Here is a 22,754-nt window from a genome sequence, read left to right as displayed (position 1 = left end):
GAAAGTGCTAATTCCAAGCCCTCCAGCACTGAAGAGTGCAGGCTAAATTACCTTTTCCAGGAACATTTTCCTTTATTCAGAGGAATAGGAATAGAAAACGATGGTTATTTTTAGTGGCCAGGAAGAGCAACCAAGATCTCGCATAGGGGGAAAATGTTAAAATGACTGATTATGAAAAAGAAAGTATTCCCAAGTGTCTGCTATATCAAGGCAGGATGATAGATAGAAGAAGTGAAACAGCTAATATTGGCCGGGCACAGTGGCTCACGCCTGTAATCCCAACACTTTGGGACGCTGAGGTGGGCAGATCATGAGGTCAGGACTTTAAGACCAGCCTGGCCAACATGGTGAAACCCCGTCTCTACTGAAAACACACAAAAAATTAGCTGGGTATGGTGTCGGGTGCCTGCAGTCCCAGCTACTTGGGATGGGAGGCTGAGGCAGGAGAATCGCTTGAACCCAGGAGGCGGAGGTTGCGGTGAGCCGAGATCACTCCACTGCACTCCAGCCTGGGTGACACAGTAAGACTGTCTCAAAAAAAAACCTTACACTAGAGGTTGAGGCTGTATCTGAACAAATAATCAGGGTTAGGTTCTATGACTTCTAATCTTGGCACTGCAATGGACCAGCCTCTGTTATAAAATGGGCCTTGATATTTTGAAAACAAAGTTAAAATATTCCAAAATTATTATGTCTTTTCCAAGACAATAAATACACAAAAGTCAGAAAGTGAAACTCAAATTTACTCACAATAACTTAACTTTTATCTCTTTAAAACACTTTAGCTGCTGGCCAGGCGAGGTGGCTCATGCCTGTTGTAATCCTAGCACTTTGGGAGGCTAAGGTGGGTGGATCACCTGAATCAGGTCGAGAGCAGCCTAGCCAACAAAGTGAAACCCCATCTCTACAAAAAATATAAAACTTAGCTGGGCATGGTGGGGGGCACCTGTTATCCCATCTATTCAGGAGGCTAAGGCTGGAGAATTGCTTGAACCAAGGAGGCAAAGGCTGCAGTGAGCAGAGATCATGCCACTGCACTCCAGCCTGGGCAACAACCACAAAACTCCTTCTCAAAAAAAAAAACAGTTTGGCTCCTTTCTAAAGGAGGGTCTTTTCAATTCATTCATAAATACTAGGTCAGGTTCCTTAGAGAAAACCTCCTAAAGTCCAAGACCCTTGATGTGCTCAGAAATTTTTAAGAGTAAAATTCTCATATCCGAATGAGATTTTACCTAATTGCTACTTACAATATCATAAACTACAGGCAGTGATGAAAATTTAGTTCTTCAGCTTTACTTCCTTCTCTCTGTAGAAGGCCTCAATTTAACATCATAAATAATTCGGTCCTTGGCATATGGTAACTTCCGGGGGGACAGATGACTTTTAGCATAGGACATGTAAGACTGTGGGAAAGGGAAGTTCCTGGCCACAAGAAATGGGATGAAAACCCTTATCCTTGGGAAAAATGCCAAAAATCTCTGAAGTCAATAGTAAAACAGTTAAATTTTTAGCTTTAAAAGATTCCATTATAAAATTACAAATCAGGCTGGGCACAATGCTCACGCCTGTAATTCCAGAATTTTGGGAAGCCAAGGTAGAGAAATGCTTGAACAAAAAATATTTAAAAATTGGTCGGGTGTGATAACATGCCTGTAGTCCCAGGAACATGAGAATTTGAGGTGGAAGGATCACCTGAGGCTGGGAGATCAAGGTTGCAGTGAGCTATGATCATGCCACTGCACTCCAGCCTGGGTGACAGAGTAAGACTCTGTCTCCAAAAAAATAAAGCAAAAACCATAGCATACAATTAGCATAGGCTTTTGAAAACTACACTCTAAAAATGCAAGATAATACTTTCCTGGAATTCATAAGAACCTGTACTAGGTGATGGTCCCCAGGATGAATACAAGTATTTTTTTTCTTTGTAATTGGCTTAAACTAAGGTGATTCTAAAATTTTTCACTACTGAAAAACAATGAGGATGGGCATGGTGGCTCATGCCTGTAATCCCAGCACTTTGGGAGGCCGAGGTGGGTGGATCACCTGAAGTCAGGAGTCCGAGACAAACCTGGCCAAAAGGGTGAAACCCCATCTCTACTAAAAATATAAAAATTAGCCAGTCCTGGTGGTGGGCGCCTGTAATCCCAGCTAATTCAGAGGCTAAGGCGTGACAATCACTTGAACCTGGGAGGCAGAGGCTGCAGTGAGCCAAGATGGCACCACTGCACTCCAGCCTGGGCAATAGAGTGAGATTCAGTCTCAAAAAAAAAAAAAGATGAATATCATAATAATGGCTAACTTTACCGACTGCTTATTACATAAACATTGGGCTAAGTTTTCCACATGCATTTCCTTATTACTCCTTAAATACTATAAGGTCTAAACAACATAAACTTTAAGAATTTTCAGAAGAAAAAACATAAAATAAAAATAGAAACAAAACAAAAAAAGAATTTTCAGGCTGGGCATGGTGCTCGCACCTATAATCCCAGCATTTTGGGAGGCCAAGGCGGACTGTTTGAGACCTGGAGTTCAAGACCAGCCTGGGCAACACAGTGAGACCTTGTCTCTTATTTAAAAAATAAAATAATAAAACTAATTTAAAAAATAAAAATTTTATTAGAGGCTTTGAAAATATAAAGTTATTTGTTGTAGCAACTTTAAATAATCATAAATTGTTTTAATATGAAAGAAATACTATATGTATAAAACTATCTTTGGTTTCAAATAAAAATATAAACAGATGGCTGGGCGCCATGGCTCATACCTGTGATCCCAGCACTCTGGGAGGCCGAGGTGAGAGGATCACCTGAGGTCAGGAGTTTGAGACCAGCTTGGCCAACATGGTGAAACCCCATCTCTACTAAAAATACAAAAATTAGCTGAGCATGGTGGCAGGCACCTGTAATCCCAGCTGCTTGGGAGACCAAGGCACGAGAATTGCTTGAACCTGGGAGGTGGAGGTTGCAGTGAGCTGAGATTGCGCCACTGCACTCCAGCCTGGGCAACAAGACTCTGTCTCAAAAACAAAAAACCTTATAACATAATGAGAATGAAGATTAATACTTATATGTAGAAACTGTCCTTCACACTGCCAAACTGCCAGCCCATTAATAAAGGGTTTTGGCCGGACGTGGTGGCTCACACCTGTAATCCCAGCACTTTGGGAGGCTGAGGCAGGTGGATCACCTGAGGTCAGGAGTTCAAGACCAGCCTGGCCAACACAGTGAAACCCCATCCCTACTAAAAATACAAAAAATTAGCCAGGTGTGGCAGCGAGTACCTGTAATCCCAGCTACTTGGGAGGCTGAGCCAGGAGAATTGCTTGAACCTGGCAGGCAGAGGTTGTGATGAGCTGAGATCATGCCATTGCACTCCAGCTTGGGCAACAAGAGTGAGATTCCGTGTCAAAAAAAAAAAAGGTTTTTATGGCTGGGTGTGATGGCTCACACCTGTAATCCCAGCACTTTGGGAGGCCAAGGTGGGTTAATTACTTGAGGTCAGGAATTGGAGATCAGCCTAGCCAACATGGCAAAACCCCATCTCTACTAAATGAAAATACAAAAATTAGCAGGATGTGATGGTGCATGCCTGTAGTCCCAGCTACTCGGGAAGCTGAGGCAGGAGAATGTGGAAAGTGGAGGTTGCAGTGAACTGAGACTTTGCTCCAGCCTGGGCGACAGAGCAAAAACTGTCTCCAAAGAAAAAACAAAAAGAAAGAAAGGTTTTTGCATTTGTATATAAATATATCAAAAAGGGAATATATCAGTGACACAAAAAACATTTTAGTTTTTACAGTTTGGAGAGATAATATTCTTCATATTTGGCTCAAAGAATAGTTAGCCTTCTTGTGCAAAAGAAAAAGAAGATACAAAGAAAATAAAATTTTTAAAAAATGTTACCACACCTTGAAATGGAGAGTTTCCAACTCTATTTTAAGGAACAATTTTTTTTCCAAGAGTAATTTCATCGTAATTTCTTGCACAGAGTATACAATATATTTCTGCTGACGATATATAGGTGAGTAAAGGTTTTCTAAATCTTTTCCTTTGTCTGTACTCTTCAAACTATATTTTAAGAAGCATTACCAAAACCGAACACATATATCAATACCAAAACCCACAAAATATTGGCTGCTTTATACCCACTTAGGCATCTAAGTAAATTGGCTAATGGCTTCTTGGGAAGTAATGTAGTGTAATAGAGGAAACACCGTCAGTGAAGGCAGAAAACCTAGACCTGGGTGGAAATCATGGCTCCATCACTTGCTAACTATGACCTTGGGCAATTTCCTTCCCTTTTGCAAAGTGAGGGCAGTAATTCCAATTTTGGGAGGGAGGATTAATTTCATGTGAAATGCCCACCACAGAGCCTGACTCAAAACAGGAGTTAAGACAAGATACTGTTATGGCTGTTACTCATATAAGCTTCTTAAAGGCAAGAACAACATATATGTTCTTGTAACCCAATTGAAGGCTTTATAATTATTGAGGAGCTGAAAAAACAAGAAACATCAAAGTTATGAATGAGGATTTGTATCAGTTCAACAAATGCCTAGACAGAAAATGAGACTACGAAATAATCATAACTTTCAAAAACTGTATCAACACATGTACAGCATATAAATCAAAGTACATATTGCCATTTGAAGGGAAAAAAAAAAATCAAACTGTGCGATGTCCTTATTTTTATGAGCCACTCTGAAGAAGATGATGCTGTTGGTATACAAATCAGGAGTACAGCTACTCCTCATTCAATCTGCATTCCTTAAGTGCCAGTCATTATGTCAGTCATTATGGTAGGCAATGTACATATGATGGGGAGCAAAAGCAAAAATAGTCCCAACCCACATAGAGCTTGCTTGCAGTCATGTAATCACACAAATAAGTGTTAACTTGTGATAAGTGATGTGAAGGACGAGTAAATGGTGCTCTGAGAACCTATTAGGTCAGAATCTAATCTAACTGAAATCAAGGAAACCTGAGAGCTGAAGGATGAAGGGGGAGTTAACAAAGGGAGGTGTTTCCAGATGGAGGAAAGCAGCTCCTGCAAAGATCCTATAAGCAAGAAGAAAAACGGCAAGAAAGCAGGACTATAAGGCCAGTGTGCATGGAGCAGAGACAAGGGTGAGAATCTAGGCTGCACAAGGGCCTAGATATATAGCCTTTATTCATTCAAAAGTTGTGATTTGGGGCCAGGCGTGTTGGCTCATGCCTGTGATCCCAGCACTTTGGGTGGCTGAGGTGGGCAGATCACCTGAGGTAGGGACTTCGAGACCAGCCTAACCAATGTGGAGAAACCCCTTCACTACTAAAAATACAAAATGAGCTAAGTGTGGTGGCACATGTCTGTAATCCCAGCTACTCGGGAGGCTGAGGCAGGAGACTTGCTTGAACCTGGCAGGTGGAGGTTGCAGTGAGCCGAGATCACACCATAGCACTCCAGCCTGGGCAACAAGAGTGAAACTCGGTATCAAAAAAAAAAAAGTTATAATTTGATCTCAAGAGCAATGATGAAGCCTGCAATCCTAAGGCTCTGGGAGGCTAAGGCAGGAGGACTGCTTGCCCAGAAGGTCGATGCTGTAATGAGCCGTGATTATACCACTGGACTCCAGCCTAGGTGACAAAGTGAGACCCTGTCTCCAAAAAAAAAAAAGCCACTAAAGATTTTTTGAATACTTCTTTTCGTGGCAGGCAGGCTGAAGGGAAGATGAAATCAGATTTTCAACAGGACTCTGGCTTCTGCATTCTGGAATACAGATGGATCAGGTGTAAAACAAAAGTCCTGTCAGGACAGTATCTTGGACCAGGGTGATGGCAGCTATGGTAGAAGGAAGCCAATGAATTCAAGAGATATTCAGGAAAATCTAACACTGTATTGTATACAAGGGCAGAGGGACAGCAGTGTCTAAGACTTCTGGGTTTCTGATTCATATGAGTGTACAGAAGGAGATATCACTCAGGAGGTATTCTGCTTCAGAAATGTCTTCAAGGCTGTTCACACAGGCCAAAAAGGGCCTAAGTCCACTACACCTTTGCATGAAAATGTGTAAACCCAGTTTGATCCCCTATGTTAAATAAGGCTCTAAAAGATTTTTTGCTATTTACAGAAATCAGACTGACTCTCAAAAGTACAAGAATTTTCCCATCCTGAAGAAATTTCAAAGAGTCTGCCACAAGCTTTGAAATCAACACCAAATGAATGTTAAAATTGATTTGCACAATAGGGTAGCATTATGGAATGAATGTGTCATTTCCCATGAGGACTACTTTGATAAGGCTAACACTTACTTGCTGCTGTTTAATTTAAACATTTTTTTAAAAACTCTTTTAAGAGCACTCTTGGCTGGGTATGGTGGCTCACGCCCATGATCCCAGCACTTTATAGGAAGCCAAGGTGGGCGGACCATGTGAGGTCAAGAGTTTGAAACCAGCCTGGCCAAATTCAACAAGGTGAAATCTTGTCTCTACTAAAAATAAAAAAATTAGCCAGGTATGGTGGCGAGCATCCATAATCCCAGCTACTCGAGAGGCTGAGGCAGGAGAATCGCTTGAACCCAGGAGGCAGAAGTTGCAGTGAGCTGAGATCGCACCATTGCACTCCAGCCTGGGCAACAGAGCAAAAACTCTGTCGCAAAAAAAAAAAAAAATTTTAAACAACTCTTTTTTTTTTGAGACGGAGTTTCGCTCTTGTTACCCAGGCTGGAATGCAATGGCGTGATTTCGGCTCACCGCAACCTCCGCCTCCTGGGTTCAGGCAATTCTCCTGCCTCAGCCTCCTGAGTAGCTGGGATTACAGGCATGCGCCACCATGCCCAGCTAATTTTTTGTATTTTTAGTAGAGACGGGGTTTCACCATGTTGACCAGGATGGTCTCGATCTGTTGACCTCGTGATCCACCCGCCTCGGCCTCCCAAAGTGCTGGGATTACAGGCTTGAGCCACCGCGCCCGGCCTTAAAGAACTCTTTATAGTTATAGTCTTGGCCAGGCACGGTGGCTCACGCCTGTAATCCCAGCACTTTGGGAGGCGAAGGTGGGTGGATCACCAGGTCAGGAGCTCCAAACCAGCCTGACCAACATGGTGAAACCCCATCTCTACTAAAAAAACAAAAATTAGCCAGGCATGGTGGCGCTGCCTGGTAATCCCAGCTACTCAGGGGGTTGAGACAAGAGAATCGCTTGAACCCGGGAGGCAGAGGTTGCAGTAAACTGAGATCACGCCATTGCACTCCAGCCTGGATGACAGAGCGAGACTTCATCTCAAAAAATAAAAAAGAGTACTCATGTCATATTGAACTAAAATATGATAACACCAGGGAGGCATTACCATAATTAGAACTATGCTGCTTTTGCTTGTTTCAACATTTAGAAATGCTTGTAAAATAACATTTTGTAGAAACAAAGAGATAAGATTTTTAAAAACACACATACATAATCTCTTGGCTTTAATACATATTTTGCTGTTTCCATCCTAGTCCTTGTTCTTGCCCATCACAATCACTTGAGTGTAAAAGATAAGGTTTTTACTAAACAACAGAACTGTATACATGTGTATGCACTATATACAGAATAAAGCCAACACTATGTCAATACTGTCAATACTTTAATATTTATTTTTCCTGGTAAATATTAAAGTATTGACAGTATTGACATAGTATTGACATTTGAAAACTAAAGTTTTCAAATTTGCAACCGATGCCATTTACATAGAATACTGATGCCTTTAAGTCTTAGAAATCTGACTGATCCAAGAAAAAGGATGAAAGAAAGAGATTTGTCCCTTTAAAATCAGCCAACACATCCTATCTTACTACTGAAGCACTTCCAATTCTGGCAGGATGGGTTCCTTGGCCACCTGCTTGCACTAGGGTCTGACTAGCATTTTATTAACTGCAGTTACCAGGACATTCATTGCCCCTGCTTGTACAAAGCAGAATTCTTTAAAAATTTTTTTGCCCATACTGATTTTATCACCAGGTGTCGAAACACGAAACCGTGGCCTGAGGCCAAATATTAAAAATGTCATCCCCACAAATGAGGAGAAAAGACAAGGACTTTTAAAAATCAGGTCAACAAGCTCATTAGCCAATAATAGTTTGTTAAACTAGATTGTCTTTGCACTGGAGGCTGTGCTGGCGGATGTGGGCCTCGGAAACAAGGGCTGTGGAGCTTGAAATGGGTTGCCAGCATGGCTCGCTTTTTTCTTTTTTCATGTTTATTTTAATTTTTTTATTTATAACGTGGAATCAGACTATAGCTATATTCGAGCATAGCTATGGCGGGGTATGGGCAGAGCCAAGGAAGAGGCAGAGAAAAGCCCGTAGGGATCCCAATCTAAGCTAACAGACCTTCCCATCTTCCTCAGGAGTGGTCCCTGTCTTCGCAGCTAGAATGTGAGGGAGGGAAAGTTACCAGGCCCCCAAAATGAAATAGCAAACCACTTTCTTCTGAGAACTAAAGGTCATAGGCTTTTAAGGAACAATAGAGCTCAATATAAGCTTCAGAAAGATGGAGACAGTCAGATGAGACGAGAGTAGGGAAGCGGGGTAAGGAGATGCGCCCCGTCTGCGATAGCTGAATAGGGAGGTCAAGGCCAGAGACTTGAGGAGCACAAGAAGGGCTGGATCTTCCAGAACCTGCCCAAGTGGGCCTGAGAAACCTAAGAGGCGCCTCTGAAAAACTAGGGCATCTATGCATCCAGTACTCTCAGCCCCTCCTCGAGAAGGGAGATGATCCCCACAGGAAGCACCCCCCAAAATGGGTTTTTTCCTGCCCTTCAAAAGCCACAAACCTCACGGAAAACATTTACCAGGGAGTGGAAGGGCCGGGAGCAAGTAGCGGTTCCCTGGAACCAAGGAACTTTGCCCCTGGAATGGGGGGTGGGGTGCGGAGGGGACCGTAGGAGGCCCGTCAGCCTCGGGGACAGAAGCGGCGGGGACGGGAGCAGGGTCCGGAGGGTCCCCGGACGAGGGGGTGGAGGCCTGGGGCGCGGTCGCCGGTGGGGGAGGCCCGCGGGCCGGGCACAGGGGCGGGGGCGCCGCGGGCCTGGGGACTGCGGAAAGCCGGGGCTGGGGAGGCAGAGGCTGGCGTAGGCCTCGGAGGCCCGGACACACCCACCGCGGCGGCCTCGGGCCCGCTTACCTGCTCCTCCTCCGGGGTCAGCTCCGGCGCCATGTCGGGCCGGGGCGCGGTCGCGGGCTCCATTCCCCCGCTGCCGCCGCCACTGCCGCCGTCGCCCGGCGGACAGGACTTGCTCGCGAGCGCGGGAGCCCAGCACGCTCGACCTCCGCTTCCGCGTCCCCGCGCCTCAGCAGCCCGGGGCCGGTTCGCGCATGGTGGGGCCGGCAGAGCCCGGCGCCCGCAAACGCCGCTTCAGCTTCTCTAAGAAAAATCTCTCCGAACTGCCTCTCTCTTCCGGGAGAAAATCCTTTTTTATATTATTCGCTCCTTTCCTCACACTCCTCCTCTAACTCCCCGGGGACAAAAAGTGCAGGCGAAGAGCTAACAGCCACTCGGGATTTAAAAGGAAATCGGAAATCAGGAACTTTTAGAGCCGGGAGCGAAGGGTCGGCAGAAATTTCCCGAAGGCCGCACTCCCGGTCCTCCACGGCGCCACGGCGCTCGGGGCCGCCCAGCCGGGCCGTCCTCGCGGACGCTGGCCCTGCGACTTGCGCGGCGGCCTCAGCCCGGCTCCTCGCGGGCGGCCGCAGCGAGAGGGAGGGAGCGGGGAGCGAGCGAGGGAAACGCGCCCCCCTCCGGGCTCAAGGCCAACGCTGCGGCCGCCCTGCGGCCGCCCGAGCCCCCCGCGGCTCCATTGAGAAACTGAGCGTCTCATTCACAAGCAGACGGCGAGTAGGGCCCGGCAGAGCTAGGACGCCGTCCGGGAGGGGGAGACAGAGAGGAGCCCGGGAGGGGGCTGGGGACCGGGAAGGGGAGGGATCCGGGCGGGGAGGAGACCCGGGCTGGACGGAAGGCGACTCGATTGCGGGAGGGACAAAAAGAAAGAGCGTGTTTCGTGAGGCTCAGATCCTCGGAGGAGGAGGAGAATACATTCGTTTGCAAGTTATCTGCTGACTGGCACCACTCCTGGGGTTAACTTGAGCTGCCACCTACGCGTGAGCAACCCACAATCCTCATCTATTTGTCGCTTGCAGCCTGAAGACCCTGTAAAGGTTGCCTCTCAGGCCAGGATGTTCACGTGAAAGGAATCTCATCTGCCTCCCTCTCTCTCCCTCCTTACTCGCTGTATCCTGTAATTCATTTCCAGTGTAGCTAATTTTAATTCCCCACAGAAACGACATCCGACTCCGCACCTCATTCGGGAATGACGCAGCCTTTGCAGACCTTTTATTTTCACTAGGGCAAGTGCAGCAAAGGGTTCAGGATCGGTGTACAGCCTTGGAGTCATTTGGGGACAAAAAGGGACATAGGGAAGGCAAAGCTGGATTTGGTATGTTGCATTATTCCAAGCCAAAGATAAACATTCCAAAGGGACCCAAAGAAGTCCACAACTAGTTCCAAGGCTGAAGCCCTGGAGCCAGTCCTGAGAGACCCAAGGGAGGGGCCTTCAGACAACAGGAGGGTGCTGTGAGTTGTGATGCTTTTTCTTTTTCTGTTTTTTTTTTTTTTTTTTTTTTTTTTTTTTTTTTTTGGTAAGACAGGGTCTCACTTTGTTGCCCAGGCTGGAATGCAGTGGTGTAATCACAGCTCACTGCAGCCTCAAAGTCCTGGGCTGAGGCCTCCTGCCTCAGCCTCCTGAGTAAGTGAGACTGCAGGTGCACGATACTTTTTTTTTTTTATTTTTGTAGAGCTGGGGGTTTTGCTATGTTGCCCAGGCTGGTCTCAAACTCCTGGTGAAACAGCCATTGAAAAATTATAACTGAGGAAATTATGATCATGAAAGAAATCAGTCCTAACCAACTCTATCTTGCTTCTAATCCTTAAACTGTCCTTGTTCATTTCTTAGCTTAGGCAGAACTTTGGGAAAGAATTCAGTTAATGTTTTGACTCTGAAACAAAATTGATAACAACCCTGTCCCTAAAAGACCTCCATCTTGCCTGGGGTCCATTCCGCCTTAGCAGGACTAACAAATTAGCTACAAAATTAGAAATTACAATTTAGGGGTCATGCAGCCTCAGGCTCCAAGAGTCTAAATGTCCCCAAATTCCTCCTGAGAATAACATCACTGTTATAATATTCCTGAGAATGTTTACAAAATTCCTGAGAATATTGTAAAACCTAAGATCAGTGCTTGAGATATTTTGCAGACCCTGCACTCTATGGATCAGGTGACACCACCCAGACTGGTAATCTGGGCCAAACAGGTCTGCCATTCCACCCACGAACAGAAGACAGCAAGAAAAACTCATTTCAACTCCCTATGATTCCATCTCCAGTCTGATCAATCAGCACTCCCCACTCCCTAAGCCCCTACCCACCAAATTATCTTTAAAAAACTCTAATTCCCGAATGCTCCAGGGAGACTGATTTCAGTAATAATAAAACTCCAGTCTCCCGCACAACCGACTCTGCATGAATTACTCTTTTGCCATTGCAATTCCCCTGTCTTGATGTACTGGCTGTGTAATCACCCAAGGTGACCCCACTGGGCACAAGCGAACTTCCTGCATCAGCCTCCCAAAGTGCTAGAATTACAGGTTCAAGCCACTGTGCCCAGCCTTCTAGGATTTTAAAAGCAATCCCTGGGCCGGGCACAGTAGCTCAAGCCTGTAATCCCAGCACTTTGGGAGGCTGAGGCGGGTGGATCACGAAGGTCAACAGATCGAGACCATCCTGGTCAACATGGTGAAACCCCGTCTCTACTAAAAATACAAAAAATTAGCTGGGTATGGTGGAGCGTGCCTGTAATCCCAGCTACTCAGGAGGCTGAGGCAGGAGAATTGTCTGAACCCAGGAGGCGGAGGTTGCGGTGAGCCGAGATCACACCATAGCACTCCAGCCTGGGTAACAAGAGCAAAACTCCGTCTCAAAAAAAAAATAAAGTAAAATAAAATAAAAGCAATCCCTGACCTCACCTAATTTCTGCATTAATGCAATAGGAACTTCAGGCTGCCCTTGGTGAGAATCAAAGATATCCCTGGTGTCTGAATCTTTATCTCAGCTAGGATATTTTCTCCTTTGCATCAATACAGCTGACTGGAGGTTGACTTCACCACTCCTTACAGGAGTTAGTTTCAGTATTGCAACCCCACACTCCTCTGGAAGACTATCTTTTTTTGTTTATTTGTTTTTGTTTTTTGAGATGAAGTCTTGTTCTGTCTCCCAAGCTGGAATGCAGTGGCACGATCTCAGCTCACTGCAAACTCCACCTCCCAGGTTCAAGCAATTCTCATGCCTCAGCCTCCCCAGTAGCTAGGACTACAGGTGTGTGCCACCATGCCTGGCTAATTCTTGTATTTTTATTAGAGATGGGTTTCACTCTACTAAAGTTGGCCAGGCTGGTCTTGAACTAATGACCTCAGGTGATCTGCCTGCCTCAAACTCCCAGAGTGCTAGGCTTACAGGCCTGAGCCACCTTGTCCAGCCTTAACTATGCAAGTTTTTTTAACTATGCAAATTTATACACCAAAAAGGTTGGCCAGGTGCAGTGGCTCAGACCTGTAATTCCAGCACTTTCAGAAGCCGAGGTGGGCTGATCACTTGTCAGGAATTCAAGACCAGCCTGGCCAACATGGTGAAAACCAGGCTCTATTAAAACTACAATGCTCATGCATGGCTGAAAAAAAATACAAACATTGGCTGGGCATGGTGGCTCATCCTGTAATCCCAGCACTTTTGGAGGTGAGCAGATCACGACGTCAGGAATTCAAGACCAGCCTGACCAACAAGGTGAAACCCCATCTCTATTAAAAATTTAAAAATTAACTGGCCTTGTGGTGCACGCCTGTAATCCCAGCTACTCAGGAGGCTGAGGCAAGGGAATCGCTTGAACCCAGGAGGTAGAGGTTGCAGTGAGCTGAGATCATGCCATTGCACTCCAGCCTGGGCGACAGAGCGAGACTCTGTCTCAAAAATATATATATATAAATTAGCCAAGTGAACCCGAGAGGCAAGGTTGCAGTGAGCCAAGATTGCACCACTGCACTCCAGCCTGGGTGACAGAGCAAGACTGTGCCTTGGAAAAAAAAAAAAAAAGGAAAAAAGAAAAGCTTTGGAACAATACACAAGAAAGGTAACATTGTCTCCCAAAAGAAAAACTGGGAGTCTGGGGAACAGAAATGAAAGGGAGACTTTCCCCTATATGATCTTTTGTACATTTCTTTTTTTTTTTTTTTTTTTGAGATGGAGTCTGGCTCTGTCACTCAGGCTGGAGTGCAATGGAGCGATCTCGGCTCACTGCAACCTCCACCTCCCTGGTTCAAGAGATTCTCCCACCTCAGCTTCCCGAGTAGCTGGGTTTACAGGCACAAGCCATCATGCCTGGCTAATTTTTCTATTTTTGTAGGGACGTTGTTTCACCATGTTGGACAGGCTGGTCTTGAACTCCTGACTTAGGTGATTTGCCTGCCTCAGTCTCCCAAAGTGCTGGGATTACGGGCATGAACCACTGAGCCCAGCCTGTTTTCTTTTTATTGGAGTGTAATATACAGAAAAAGTTTAAATATAAGTGTACTGCTTGATGAATTTTTTCTAATTTTATTTTTTGAGACAGGGTCTCACTTTGTTGCCCAGGATAGAGTACAATGGCACAATCCCAGCTCACTGCAACCTCCACTTCCTGGCTCAAGCCATCCTCTAGCCCCAGCCTCCCAAATAGCTGGGACACGACACCAGGCCTGGCTCATTTTTTAGTTTTTTGTAGAGACATGGTTTCACCACGTTGCCCAGGCTGGCCTCAAACTCCTGAGTTCAAAGCAATTCACCCCCCTCAGCCTCCCAAAGTGCTAGGATTACAGACATGACTCTCTGTGCCCAGCCAGATAAATTTTCATAAACTGAACATACTCATGTGTCTGTGCCCAATACACAGATAAAGAAATAGAATATTCTCAACTTGCCAAAGCCTCGCCTTTTGCCCCCTCGCAGCCAGTTACTATTCTGGTAACCATGATCTTGCCTTTTTTTTTTTTTTTGAGACGGAGTTTCGCTCTTGTTACCCAGGCTGGAGTGCAATGGCATGATCTCGGCTCACCGCAACCTCTGCCTCCTGGGTTCAGGCAATTCTCCTGCCTCAGCCTCCTGAGTAGCTGGGATTACAGGTGCGCGCCACCATGCCCAGCTAATTTTTTGTATTTTTAGTAGAGACGGGGTTTCACCTTGTTGACCAGGATGGTCTTGATCTCTTGACCTCGTGATCCACCCGCCTCGGCCTCCCAAAGTGCTGGGATTACAGGCTTGAGCCACCACACCCGGCATTTTTTTGTTTTGTTTTTTTAAGAGACAGGGTCTCTACCTCTGTCACCTAGGCTGGAGTGCAGTGGCATGATCTCAGCTCACTACAACTTCTGCCTCCCGGGTCCAAACAATTCTTCTGCCTCAGTCTTCAGAGTAGCTAGGATTACAGGCATATACTACCACACCTAGCTAATTTTTGTATTTTTTTAAGTAGAGATGGGGTTTCACCATGTTGGCTAGGCTGGTCTCAAACTCCTGACCTCAGGTGATCCACACATCTTGCCTCCCAAAGCACTGGGATTATAAGTGTGAGCCATCACGCCCAGCCCCAAGCTGATCTTGAACTACTGGGCTCAAGTGCTCTGCCTCTCCCTTCCAAAGTGTTGGGCGTGAGCCATTGTGCCAGGCCAAATATGCTTTTTGTCCCTAGGCAAGCAAATGGCTCTAGGACTAAACTGGAATAAGAAACAGCAGCACCTGAGAAGTACAAACCACCGACTGGAGACAGGAGAGGATGGAGTCTCAAATCACTATTTACACTTTACATTTGTTTTGCCCACTGATCCTCAGGAAACCAGGAGTCAATGATTTATCCAAAAATCACACAACTAATTAATTGTGTTGAGCTAGAACTTGGACCCAGGCATTCTAAGTCCTGGTGAGGGATTCAGTGAGGAGAATTAAAAGGCGTTCAACTGAGTAGACTGAGAGAGAACTCAGCAGTGTTTTCAGAGGCACAGCTGTGTGTGTGGGCGTGTGGGTGTGTAAGGGAAAAAGAGTTCTCCGGAACTATTATCCATTACTGTCTTAACAGAACAATGTTTGGAAATTTCTGAGCAGAAACATGAATAAAAAAACAAAGTGCAAGGCAGCTGGCTGGCCACTTTGTTCTGAGAGGTAAATCCAGGAGAACCAGAGTAGAGAGACAGCTTCCTGGCTTGCCTCTAACTGCAGGCTTGAACCAATGAATTCAAGTATGGTACTATCATCCTGTTCAATCAAATGTTTTTGTTGTTATTGTTTTGAGACAGAGTCTCACTCTGTTCACCCAGACTGGAGTGCAGTGGCGCGATCTCTGCTCACTGCAACCTCCACCTCCCAGATTCAAGCAATTCTCCTGCCTCAACCTCCTGAGTAGCTGGAACTACAGGCGCGCGCCACCACATCCAGCTAGTTTTTGTATTTTTAGTACAGACAGGGTTTTACCATGTTGGCCAGGATGGTCTTGGTCCTTTGATCTTGTGATCCGTGGGCCTCTGCCTCCCAAAGTGCTGGGACTATAGGTGTGAGCCACCACACCTGGCACCAGTCAAATCTTAAAGACTGGGCTGGGCACCATGGCTCACACCTGTAATCCCAGCACTTTGGAAGGCCCAGATGGTCGGATCACCTGAGGTCAGGCGTTCAAGACCACCTTGACCAACATGGTGAAACCTCTCTCTCTACTAAAAATACAAAAAAATTACAGGCTGCATGCCTGTAATCTCAGCTACTCCGGAGGCTGACGCAGGAGAATTGCTTGAACCTGGGAGGCAGAGGTTGCAGTGAGCCGAAATTGAGTGATTGTACTCCAGCGTGCGCAACAAGAGTGAGAGAAAAAAATAAAAATCTTGGCCTGGCGCGGTGGCTCATGCCTGTAATCCCAGCACTTTGGGAGGCCAAGGCAGGCAGATCACCTGAGGTCAGGAGTTCGAGACCAGCCTGGCCAACATGGTGAAACCCTGTCTCTACCAAATATACAAAAATTAGCTGGGCATGGTGGCAGGCACCTGTAATCCTAGCTACTCTGGATGCTGAGGCAGGAGAATGAATAGCTTGAAACTGGGAGGCAGAGGTTGCATCAAGCCAACATGGCGCCACTGCATACCAGTCTGGGCGACAGTGTGCCTCCGTCTCAAAAAAAAAAAAAAAAAAAAAAAGCCAGGTGTGGTGGCTCACGCCTATAATTCTATAATTCTAGCACTTTGGGAGGCCGAGGTGGGCAGATCACCTGAGGTCGGGAGTTTGAGACCCGCCTGACCAACATGGAGAACCCCCCCATCTCTACTAAAAATACAAAAATTAGCCAGGTGTGGTGGTGCATGCCTATAATCCCAGCTACTTGGGAGGATGAGGCAGGAGAATCATTTGAACCTGGGAGGCAGAGTTTGCAGTGAACTGTCGGTAGCGGGGGTTGGAGGGAAAGGGGGAAGGGCTGGGTGCAGTGGCTCAAGCCTGTAATTCCAGCACTTTGGAAGGCTGAGGTGGGTGGATCACCTGAGGTTGGGAGTTCGAGTTCAGCCTGGTGAAACCTCATCTCTACTATACAAAAATTAGCTGGGTGTGGTGGTGGGCACCTGTAATCCCAGCTAATCAGGAGGCTGAGGCAGGAGTATCACTTGAACCTGGGTGGTGGAGGTTTCAGTGAACCTAAATCACACCATTGCACTCCAGCCTAGGGACAAAGCGAGACTCTGTCTCAAAAAAAAAAAAAAAAAGAAAGAAACATTATGGCCCATCAATAGAAAACTCAGTAAGTAAATTACAGTACATGCATACACTGAAATAATAAGTTGACATTTATTGTGTCCTGACATTTACTCCACACACTGTTCTAAATGACTTTCATTTATTTACTTTCATCATAACAGTATGAAAAAGGTGAAACTATGATCCTTATTTTTTTAAAAAAGCGCCTAAAGTAGATCCATATGTACTGACACAGCCTCCTTGGTTTTTTTTTTTTTTTTTTTTGAGATGGAGTTTCGCTCTTGTTACCCAGGCTGGAGTGCAATGGCGCAATCTCGGCTCACCACAACCTCTGCCTCCTGGGTTCAGGCAATTCTCCTGCCTCAGCCTCCTGAGTAGCTGGGATTACAGGCACGCGCCACCATGCCCAGCTAATTTTTTGTATTTTTAGTAGAGGCGGGGTTTCACCATGTTGACCAGGATGGTCTCGATCTGTTGACCTTCGTGATCCACCCGCCTCAGCCTCCCAAAGTGCTGGGATTACAGGCGTGAGCCACTGCGACCGGCCGCTTCTTGTTTTTTTTTTTTGCGATGGAGTCTCGCTTTTTAACGCAGGCTGGAGTGCAATGGCACGATCTCAGCTCACTGCAACTTCCATTTCCCTGGCTCAGGTGTTTCTTGTGCCTCAGCCTTCAGAGTAGCTGAGATTATAAGCAAACACTGCCATGCACAGCTAATTTTGTATTTTCATTAGAGATGGCATTTCACCCTGTTGGCCAGGCTGCTCTCAAACTCCTGGACCTCAGTGATCCGCCCACCTCGGCTTCCCAGTGCTGGGATTGTAGGCGTGAACCACCATGCCTGGCCCCTCCTTGCTTTTTTATCTTATTTATTTTGGAGGCAGAGGGTCACTCTGTCACCATGGCTGGAGTGCAATGACATGATCTCAGCTCACTGAAATTTCTGTCTCCAGGGTTCCAGCAATTCTACTGCCTCAGCCTCCCTAGTAAACTGGGATTCCAGGCGGGTGCCACCATGCCTGGTTAATTTTTGTATTTTTAGGAGAGAGGGGTTTTGCCATATTGGCCAGGCTGGTTTCAAACTCCTGACCTCATGTGATCTGCCGACCTCGGCCTCCCAAAGTGCTGGCATTACAGGCGTGAACCACTGTGCCCAGCCAAAATAGACATTTTGTTTTGAGACATCGTTTCACTCATGTTGCCAAGGCTAGAGTGCTATGGTGCAATCTCAGCTCACTGCAACCTCCACCTCCCAGGTTCAAAGGATTCTCCTGCCTCAGCCTCCCAAGTAACTGGGATTACAAACGTGTGTGCCACCACTCTGGCTAATTTTTTTTTTTTTTTTTTTTTAAGTAGAGACGGGGTTTCACCATGTTGACTAGGCTGGTCTCAAACTCCTGACCTCAGATGATCCACCCACCTCAGCCTCTGAAAGTGCTGGGATTACAGGCGTGAGCCACCGCACCCAGCCCAGAATAGACATTTCTTAAAAGAAGACATACAAATCGCAAACAGGTATATGAAAAGATGCTTAACTTCACTGATCACCAGAGAGATGCAAATCAAAACTACAATGAGGCCAGGTGGGGTGGCTCATGCCTTTAATTCCCGTACTTTGGGAGGCCAAGGCAGGTGAATCATTTGAGGTCAGGATTTCAAGACCAGCCTGGCGAACATGGTGAAACCTCGTCTCTACTAAAAATATAAAAGTTAGTTAGCCGGGCATGGTGGCGCACGCCTGTAATCCCAGCTACTCAGGAGGCTGAAGCAGGAGAATCACTTACACCCGGAGGCGGATCATGCCAATGCCCTCCAGCCTGGGCAACAGAGTGAGACTCTGTCTCAAAAAATAAATAGATAAAATAAAACTACAATGAGATACCATCTCACCCCAGTTAAAATGGTTTTTATCCAAAAGGCAGGCAATAACAAATGCTGGCAAGGATGTGAAGAAGAGGGAATCCTCATACACTTTTGGTGGGAATGTAAATTAGCACAGCCACTATGGAGAACAGTTTGGGCACTCCTAAAAGAAAACTAAAAATATGGCCAGGTAAGGTGGCTCATGCCTGGAGGCTGAGGCAGGAAGATCACTTGAGTCCAAGAGTCCAGGAGTTCGAGTTCAGCCTGGGCAACACAGTGAGAACTCATCTCTACAAAAAATAAAGAAAATTAACTAGGAGTAGTGGTGCACACCTGCGGTCCCAGGTACTTGGGAGGCTGAGGTGTGAGGATCACCGGAGCCTGGGAGATAAAGGCTGCAGTGAACTGTGATTACACCACCGCACTCCAGCCTGGCCAACAGAGTCAGACCTTGTCAAAAGAGAGGAGTTCAAGACCAGCCTAGCCAACATGATGAATCCCTGTCTCTACTCAAAAAAAAAACAAAAATTAGCTGGGCGTGGTGGTGGCACACAGCTATAATCCCAGCTACTCAGGAGGCTGAGGCATGAGAATAGCTTGAACCTGGGAGGCAGAGGTTGCAGTGAGCCAAGATTGTGCCAGTGCACTCCAGCCTGGGCGATAGAGTGAGACTCTGTCTCAAAAAAAAAAAAAAAAATATTCTGTCATTTGCAACAACATGGATGGAACTGGAGGTCATTATGTTAAGGGAAATAAGCCAGGCACAGAAAGACAAACTTCACATGTTCTCACTTATTTTATAGGAGCTAAAAATTAAACTCATGTACTTAAATTAAAATTGAACTCATGGAGATAGAGTAGAAGGATGGTAACAAGAGGATGGGAAGGGTAGTGGGGGGCTGGGGGAGGAGTAGGGATGGCTAATGGGTACAAAAAAATAGAAAGAATGAATAAGAGCTAGGTGCAGTGGCTCACGCCTATAATCCCAGCACTTTGGAAGGCCAAGGCAAGCGGATGGCTTGAGCTCAGGAATTTGAGACCAGCCTAGGCAACACGGCAAGACTGTCTCAAATAAAAATACATAAAGATCACTTGAGCCTGAGAGGCAGAGGTTGCAGTGAGCCAAGATCACACCACTGCACTTCAGCCTGGGTGACAGACCCTATCTCAAATTTAAAAAAAAAGAATAAGATTCAGTATTTGCAGCTGGGTGCAGTGGTTCACACCTGTAATCCCAGCACTTTGGGAGGCCAAGGCAGGTGGATCACGAGGTGAGGGGATCAAGACCACCCTGGCTAACACGGTGAAACCCCATCTCTAATAAAAATACAAAAAATTAGCCAGGCATGGTGGCATGCACCTGTAGTCCCAGCTACTCAGGAGGCTGTGGCAGAAGAATCACTTGAACCCGAGAGATAGTGGTTGCAGTGAGCCAAGATTGCACTATTGCACTCCAGCCTGGGTGGAAAAGCGAGGTTCTGTCTCAAAAAAAAAAAAAAAAAAAGATTTAGTACTTGCTAGCATGACAGGGTGACTATAGTACAAAATAATTTTATCATACATTTCAAACTAATTAAGAATATAATTGGATGGTTTGTAACACAAAGGATAAATGTCTGAGGGGATGGATACCACATTTACCTTGATGTGCTTATCAAGCATTGCATGCCTGTATGAAAATATCTCATGTGACCCATAAATATATGCATCTACTGTTTGATGTACCCACAAAAAAGAAAGAAAGAAAAAAAAATAGCGTAAGTTTCAGGTCTCTGTCTAGAAAGCTTATCCTCCCCTCGTTGCACCTTCTTCACCAGATATATCTGACTCATCCTGAAGTCTCAGCTCAAAAGTCACTTCCCCAGATCTTCCTTGATTACTCCCTCAACAGAACTGCACTTTCTGAGACATTCTCATAGCACCCTTTTATTCGTCAGAGAGCTGAGAACTATTTGTAAGTATGTACTTGTTTCTATATTCATTGGCCTAGTGTTTGTGTGCCCTACTAGAGGGTAAGCTTTAGGATGGCAGGAACATCTGTCTTGTTGGCCCCTGAACTCCCAGTGCCTAGAACTTAGTACATAGTAGGCAAGCCCTTAATAAATGTGTGGTGAATGACTGAATCAAGGAAGATGGCCACCTTAAACCTGAGACCTATCTTACCATTTTCTCCTCCCTTTTGTTACATTTATTTTGGTTTAATGATAGACATACTTCCAGTGCTGAAGTTGGAATTTTATAACCTTCTCCACCAAACACTTGTATTTCTAAAATCCAAAGCTCTTCTCAAACATTGCTCCAAAGTAGCTACTGCCTATGAAAGAGACTTGTGCTATGCTATAAAGATGCTTTGGCTATAAAAGATTTGCCCCACTCTGCCAAAAAAATAGAAAGGTGGGCATAGTGGTGCACATTTGTAGTCCCAGACATTCAGGAGGCTGAGATCGGAGGATTGCTTGAGCCCAGGCATTTGAGACCAGCCTGGGCAATATAGTGAGATCCCATCTCTAAAAAATATATATCTATATAGAGTGGAGTGCAGTGTTACTAACTCACAGCTAACTGCAGCGCTAACCCCTAGGCACAGGAGAGCCTCCTACCTCTGCCTCCCAAGCAGCTAGGACTACAGGCACACATCACCATGCTCAACTAATTTTTTTTTTTTTTTTTTTTTTGAGGGAGAGTTTCACTCTTGTTGCCCAGGCTGGAGTGCAATGGGGCGATCTCGGCTCCCTGCAACCTCCGCCTCTTGGGTTCAAGCAATTCTGCCTCAGCCTCCCAAAGTGCTGGGATTATAGCATTAGCCACTGCACCTGGCAAATTTTTAAATTTTTTGTAGAGACAAGGTCTCGTTCTGTTGTTGGCCAGGCTGGTCTGGACCTCCTGGCCTCAAGAGATCCTCCTGCCTTGCCCTCCCAAAGCACTGGGATTACATGTGTCAACCACCATGCCCAGTCTCATTTCTTTATTAGAAAGGACAGCTAGGGTGATTGCCTTTCCCTCTTCCAATGTACAAAGTGAGCTTTTAGGCTATCCTTTCAATCACATCCACATAACTAAATATAGTTCTTGTTCCTAGAAGTCTGCAGCATATCCAAGCACCTGTTAGCAGCCTACCACACACCTCCACTCAGCTTTCTCATCAAGGTCACTCCTGTGCAGAAGCAGAGAGGAGGGGCTCTCCTCGAGTGCATTCTCATTCCACCTTAGTATTTCTTCTTTCACTCAACTAAAAGTTATTGACGTAACAAGTGCCAGGCACTGGGGACCTAAAGATGAGAAGACCAGGTTTCTGACCTCATGGAACTTGCTAGCTAATAGGGGGAGTGTGTAGTAAAGAACTTAACCTTGCAAAGAGAGTTCTGGCCTTTGCCCTTGGCTCCTGGGAGGTAAGCTCAAAGCCCTTGGAATGCCCTGTCTGATAAAAAGATCTTTGTTTACCAGGAGGCAGGCCTTAGGCCACACTGGACAGTCTAACAATATGATTTAGGCAGAAGTCTTTGGGCTGTACCAGATAGTTTAGCAATGGGATGAGGGAGCAGGGAGACTTTAGATCACCCTTTATTAACTAGACTTCTGGAGGAGCTGTCAGTCACATGGGCAGACAACCAGGTTCACATGACTGAGCCCCAATAAAAACTTTGGACATTATCCTTGCCAGGCACAGTGGCTTACACCTGTAATCCTAGCACTTTGGGAGGCCGAGGTGGGCAGATTACCTGGGGTCAGGAGTTCAATACCAGCCTGGTCAACATAGCGAAACCCTCTCTCACTTAAAATACTGGACATTGTGGCTGGTGCCTGTAATCCCAGCTACTTGTGAGGCTGAGGCAGGAGAATCACTTGAACCCAGGAGGTGGAGGTTGCAGTGAGCCCAGATTGTGCCACTGCACTCCAGCCTGGGCAACAGAGCAAGACTCCATCTCAAAAAACAAAAACAAACAAACAAACAAAAACCCAAAACAATGAAACTTTGGATATTAAGGCTCAAGTGAGATTCTGATTGGCAATATTCTGTGAGTATTGTTACACATACTGGGAAAATGGACTCTGTCCATGATTCCAAT

General features: G+C 46.0%; 1 protein-coding gene across 4 annotated transcripts in view; it reads right to left on the bottom strand.

Annotated features, from left to right (window-relative positions):
* The window catches only part of PTPN9 (protein tyrosine phosphatase non-receptor type 9), a 99,451-nt gene extending 89,576 nt beyond the window's left edge, over positions 1-9,875 (bottom strand). For all 4 annotated transcript variants that reach the window (XM_054240483.2, XM_078333747.1, XM_054240482.2 and 1 more), the window contains exon 1: positions 9,142-9,875. Coding sequence is in view for 2 of the 4 variants with exons in the window: in XM_054240482.2 (XP_054096457.1) it covers positions 9,142-9,204 (63 nt within the window). In the remaining 2 variants the exon portion in view is untranslated. The remainder of the gene's footprint in view (positions 1-9,141) is intronic.
* Positions 9,876-22,754: the final 12,879 nt, after the last annotated feature.

The sequence above is a fragment of the Callithrix jacchus genome, chromosome 8 (assembly GCF_049354715.1).
Source record: "Callithrix jacchus isolate 240 chromosome 8, calJac240_pri, whole genome shotgun sequence".
In the NCBI taxonomy this organism is placed as follows: Eukaryota; Metazoa; Chordata; class Mammalia; order Primates; family Cebidae; genus Callithrix; species Callithrix jacchus.
Note: the sequence above shows the minus strand (reverse complement) of the source record. Positions and strands in the feature narration are given on the sequence as shown.